Source organism: the organism of the source record quoted next, unplaced genomic scaffold, assembly GCF_019419815.1.
Source record: "Pyrus x bretschneideri cultivar Hongxiangsu unplaced genomic scaffold, Pyrus_bretschneideri_v1 Contig113, whole genome shotgun sequence".
Taxonomy (NCBI): Eukaryota; Viridiplantae; Streptophyta; class Magnoliopsida; order Rosales; family Rosaceae; genus Pyrus; species Pyrus x bretschneideri.
Genome location: NW_025999406.1, coordinates 53481 through 59801, shown reverse-complemented (window position 1 = coordinate 59801; position 6321 = coordinate 53481). Strand labels below are relative to the sequence as shown.

At 38.7% G+C, this 6321-nt stretch overlaps 1 protein-coding gene across 1 annotated transcript; it reads right to left on the bottom strand.

Moving 5' to 3' along the window:
- Window positions 1-2225: 2225 nt before the first annotated feature.
- Window positions 2226-3222, bottom strand: LOC125473995 (calmodulin-like protein 3). Its single transcript, XM_048577419.1, has one exon. The coding sequence runs from the start codon at window positions 3075-3077 to the stop codon at window positions 2625-2627; it is 453 nt and encodes a 150-aa protein (XP_048433376.1). The 5' UTR covers window positions 3078-3222; the 3' UTR covers window positions 2226-2624.
- Window positions 3223-6321: the final 3099 nt, after the last annotated feature.

Sequence of the window (6321 nt, the reverse complement as noted above, 5' to 3'; positions counted from 1 at the left end):
CCGCTAACATGAAGTGGCGGCCTCATTGCGATTATTGGCGGAGCAAAATGCCCTTGAGACGGAAGAAAGGAAGTGTAGGCATGAAGAACGGGCCAAACAAATACAAGAAGAGATGGATGATAAGAATATGAAAGGGAACACTTCGAATTACACTTCAATGAGTAAGACCTATTTTGATAGGAAAAAAAAAGAAATTATGAGCTGACGGCAGTTGTTTACCTCTGACTATACTCCTACGGTGGCAGATGATGAAGATGATGTTGATTATGGATATTAAATTTAAGTTGCTGTAGTTTTTAAATTTAAGTTAATGTTGTTTTCGAATTTAATTTGTAGTTTTTAAATTTAATTTGTCGTTTTTAAATTTTAGTTGTAGTTTTTAAATATAAGTTGTAATTTTTAAATTTAAGTTGTTGTTTTTAAATTTAAGTTGTTGTGGTTTTTAAATTTAAATAATAAATTATGTTTGGCCCTATGGACTTCGGTTGGAGACGGTTTTTTGTGACAGGGCTAAAACGAGCCCTTTGGCCCTTTGGCCCTTTGACCCTCGGCTGGAGACAGAGGCAAATATGACCATGTACTGTTCATTAAAATATTAATATCTTGAAGGATCAGAGGGCTAAAACGAGCCCTCTGGCTAGCCCTCGGTTCGAGATGGCCTTAATCTGATTTGAAGCCTTTCGCTTTTCGGTTTTTAACTTTTTTGTATTATTATAATATTATTGTATTTTGCATATTATAAGATATTATTGTGTAGTGGTATGTATATTCTTTTTACTTTTTGGAGTTTTTAGACTAATTGCTTGTTGGATGGACTATCTTTCTAACTGTTTAGAGTTTATTAAAATAAATTTGAACTTGAGTAATAAATTTGAATGCTTATTTTATAATATTTTAGATATATTTATTTATTTATATATTTTTTTAATTGCCGTATCCCTGACGTATGGTGTCTTCGTTTTAAAAATTTAACATGTCCACGTGTCATATTGTGTCGTATCCCGTATCCGTGTCCATGTCCATGTAACATAGGTGTGTTGTAAGGCTTGATTTAAAACAAACAGTTGTTAGTGAGTATGTAGCTTAGAGATACGCATGGACGACAAAGAATGGTAGAATCCAATGAAATCGTTCACTGCAGTAGCAGCAATATTTTGCACTGCAATTCTCCAAAACCTCGTCTGCATTTTATCGATCTTTTCCATACCAAAATATCATTTTCTTCACTGAAATTTAACAAGACGAAACATTAGAACTTTAAGCTGCTGAATTCGTATAGGGAATATCCTCCACACACACACAAAAAAAAAAAAAAAGAAAAAAAAAAAAACTAGCAAATTGCCTCCTTGTTCCGTGACAAGTTAAGTGCGATTTGTCGTCCTCAGGGCGAATATTGTCAAGCCGTTTTAACCACGAAAAACCACACAGGACATCTAAGAAATGAATATTGTCAGCACTTGCACAAGTTTGTAAATTTGTAATATGTATAAGATCTGTCACTGACTTTGCTATTGTCTTGCATTCTGAAACCCCTTCCCTTCTGCAATCCTCCAAAAGTTAACCAGCAAATTGCAGCTCTAGAGTGATTACTATATGATGTAATGAGAAGTGTGTCTCATTTGTTTGTACGAATTTTAATTTTTCTATGTTTATTAGAACATAATCTTGATGACTTCTACAATGCAGTTAACTGCATATGTTCTCAGTATCAAACGATATCAATCAAATTATCAATGCAAGTCCAATCGAAGGTGTTATAATTTAGAGTCCAATCCAATGTGGAAAAATTCATGACAACAATATACAGTAGGTTCAATAATCAAATAACAAATACAATGGGGAAATTTCAAGCATATAAAAAATTGGGAAAAAAATAATCACTTGGTTTTAAAAGACAATGGCAGCACATTGTTTTGGAGTGTGATGCGTTACAAGTGGTTTAAGCTATTGGCAGCTCTACTTGTGGGTATTCCTCACTGGTTTACTGATTGAGGACGTTAAAACTAGCCTACGGAGCTTTTCATCTGTGAGAGTGAGTCACACATGTACATCCGCCAATTTAGTGGCGCATACAATGACCAAGTTACTGTTACTAGTTATTGGTTTGACAAGAGTCCGAACATTATTCAGAATGCCCTCATTCAAGATTGTATGCTTGCTTAATATTATGAATAAAATTGCTACCATTTCTTCTTAAAAAAAAAAGGTACATAAATAAATTCCACAAAGAATGAAATGCATACAATTTTGGTGAAAATAAAGTTCCCCAACTTCAATTCTATGCCCTCCTATTCCGCCCCTCCCAAGATTTGTCCCACAGATATTACCTCTCTCGTTCCGAAACACATCAACAACAACAACATATGCCCAAGCCATAGGCTTCACCGGAGCCCCACCCTGCTGCGGTTGCACACACTCCCGGCCTCAATTTGCCAATGCCGCTAGGCCACGTACACCCTCGAGGATTTGAATCGTACCATGTGACCCCCAACATTTGATCACAATCACTACTCATTTCTTTTGTGTACTTCGTCAAAAGTATTTACACATCCAGTTAAGATTTAAGACTCATCCATTCCCAATCCCCCATCTAAAAAAACTAAGCAAATAATAATGCATTTTTGTTAACTCAATGCGCTAAACCCACCTCCCTTCATCATTTGCTTGAACTCCTTGTAGTTGACCCTTCCATCTCCATCCACATCCACCTTCATGATCATCCTTTTGCAGTCCTCTATAGTCCTCCCTTGCTTAAGCCCGAGGGACGATAAAACCGACCTCAACTCATCCACAGTGATGAACCCGTCTCCATTTTGATCAAACACATTGAATGCCTCCTTCATATCCTCCTCCTCATCGCGCTCGTCCATGATAGACTGGTACAACTCCCCAAACTCATCAATGTCCACACACCCGTCTCCGTTCACATCGATCTTCTCGATCATGTTGAAGAGCTCCTTGTCCGGGATGAAGATTCCCAAGTTCTCCAAAGAGTTATTGAGCTCCTGCTTGGTGATCCGCCCATCCCCATTGCGATCAAACATTTGGAACACGCGTTTAAGCTCGTTGGGGTCCATTCTGACTTGATGGCACCACCAGAAGGCAAAGGCAAAGGCAAAGGCAAAGACAACGACGAAGAAGGTGGGGATTGGGGTGGTGGTGTTTTGGTATAAAAAAGAATGGTGTGGTGGGGGAACCAAGAGGAGGGGAGGAGAGGCCTAAGATGCCTGTGGACCAAGGAGAGGAGGAATTTATTAAGAAGATAGTAAATAAGGAAAATCTTTGGCAAAATGGTTGGCATTTGGGAGGAGTTTAGGGTTTGTTTGTATGGTTGGTTGCTGTTGCTTCGGCCTAAAACACTATTTCTTTCTGTTTGTTGAGAAAATTTTGGAGATAAATTTAGGGTTTGGTGTGCACACTGCACATGGACATTGGCCTCTAAATAGTCTGGCACTTTTACGCGTGTTTTAGAAGAAAGAGTTAATTATTAATGATTAATAACAAATATTTGTTGTGACATATGTTCTAATACATGTTGTGATTGTGCAAATTTTAAGTAGAGATAGATTAGGAATCCTTTGGGATCTAGAATATCTTTCCTAATAGACTTTGTATCACTTGGAGAGCAAGTTTCTCTCCATGCCGCACCCCTTAGTTAAATATAGGCCACAACACATTATCAGCATGCTTCTCCACTGCGCTAAGGAATCTGACGTGGTTATTCTTCAATCAAAGGAGTATTACGTTTCAATTATTCTTAATTGATTCAATGTTGATTCAATTTACAATTATTTTTCCTTGAGCATGATACAAGCTTTGGAGATGGAAAGTCGAAATTGAAAAAATAATTTTTTGCATCAAACCAGTTCATTAATATCATCATGCAATCGGGTTCTTCCAGAACAATGGTTTTTATCTCAATATTTTTGTAGCCCTGATAGCATGAACATTCACCATAATGCATGACCCAACTTTACGTTTTTCGAATTTTAGATTCTACATAAATTGTATATACATTATACTCATAATTTTAAATTATGTGAATTGATATTGCATGAAATTATATATAGATCAACATTGAATTATATATACATAATTGAATTAAAAAAATATATATAAATTAGGGTTTGAAACCCCCCCCCCCCAAACTGAGCGAGTCGCGGCCCCCTAGCCCGGCTTGCTAAACCAGCAGCCTGAGCAATTGAAGTCGAGCCAACCCGCAAGCCAATCCACGAGCAAATGCTCCAGGCCTGAACCCAGACCCGACACCATGAATGGTGTTGCCATCACTAAACCCATGGCCAAGTTTGGCCTTCACCCACACTACTGCCATAGGACAACGTCCCTAATGGATTTTTGGCCGAGATTCATTTAAATCTCATCGATTTTTTTTGAAATCCCGATTCAATTTTTCTATTGTTCTTGATATTGAACGTTGACATCTATTTTTCGTTCATTATAGTGGTCATCGTTGAATCATGAACATGCCCGGAGTTTTCCTGACCAAAAACATGGTCGCTTGAAGCAGTGGTGCTGACTTTCTTCTTTGGCAAGCATACCCAACAGTGGTTGGGATGTTTTCTTGGTCCATCCGCACCATAATTGGGCCCTAGTAACTCAACCCGAATCAACTGAAGAAAAAAAAAAACAAGTTTTTGTTCTTCTTGGGATCACTTACAGTGGCCCAATGCAAGAAACTATTTTATGTGGATACAAGATGTGACACCCCGCTTGGCTACAACTAGTTGCGAAGTCATTGTAGCCAATTATGGTGTGGAAGAGTTGAGTAAACCTCCGCCATGATCTTCATTTGAAGACTTATGCCTGAAGCATATCAAATGGAAGTACCTCATTGCTGAGGGCTCTATGGCTCTTTGACTCGCTATGGACCGTTTCAAATCATGCAAAGATGAATTCTTGCCCGAAACAAAACATTATTGAAACCTTTACGTCCATGAAAAGGTACAATTTTGAAGTTTATATCTGATCGAATTTTGACTGGAAGAAAATATTTCTCGTCATTCTATATCTAAATTGCCCCTGAAGTAGCAGTATAGCGAACATAAGTTTACCAAATTCTCGAATTTGATTACTACCACACTTATGATAGAAAGGTACCCTAACAATTTTGTTGAGACGTACCAAACGGTATAGACCAGTTTTGGCTGGAGTCTACTAAATGGTGGTGCCCTGCTTCAGTAGGGATGCACTGACATGCATGCTCTGCTTTGGCAGAGGCCTACCGAACAGACTTCTCTAGCTTCGGCTAGAACTTACTGAACCCAAGTTTGGGTCTGTCTCTTTCTCACAATCTCATTTTGAGTTTGTTTTACAATAAATGGTAATAATCAAGGATGCCAAGAGGTAGTATCACGCCCGAAGCATGATCCTTGACACTTAAAACTTCAAGAATAAGGGATAGTATCCCCGAACCTCAACCCTACAGAATCTAATTCCGTTAACGAAATAGATCATTGGTTCTACACTTGTCTGTGCTTTTACCAATGTTGTTGAGAGCATAGTTGATCTGTGAGACTAATTTTGCTCCACCTAACACATTTGGAAGAGCAAAATTTGACGTGGAAGGCTTATTGGCCAAACCCCATTGTAACTTTGTGAACAATTTATTTTGTTTTCGGATTTAAGATTAGTGTTTGGATGACATTATTATTCTCGAATAAGAGTTAATTAACGAAAACTATAGCATGTGAAATATAATTAACTCATGCTTAGGTATATTTTGAGGGGAAGTTATGTAACATCCCACATCAACCAATGGAAAGGGGGTGATGTGCCTTATATGTCAACCAATGGAAAGGCGGTGATGTGCCTTATATGTACATGCCCACCTCCATATAGCATGAGGCCTTTTGGGAGATCACTGGCTTCGGATTCCATTGGAACTCCGAAGTTAAGTGAGTTTGGGCGAGAGCATTCCCAAGATGGGTGACCCACTAGGAAGTTCTTGTGTGAGTTCCCAGAAACAAAACTATGAGGATGTGCTATCGTGCTGCAGCAGAGTTAAGACTGGGATGTGACAAAATGGTATCAGAGCCACTCTGGCGTGTAGTGCGAGTGTGCCGACGAGGACGTCGGGCCCCTAAGGGGGATGGATTGTAACATCCCATATCAACCAATGGAGAGGGGGTGATGTGCCTTTTATGTACATGCCTACCTTCATATAACACAAGGCCTTTTAGGAGCTAATTGGCTTCAGATTCCATCGAAACTCTGAAGTTAAGCAAGTTTGGGCAAGAGCATTCTTAGGATGGTTGACCCGCTAGGAAATTCTCATATGAGTTCCTCAAAAAAAAACTGTGA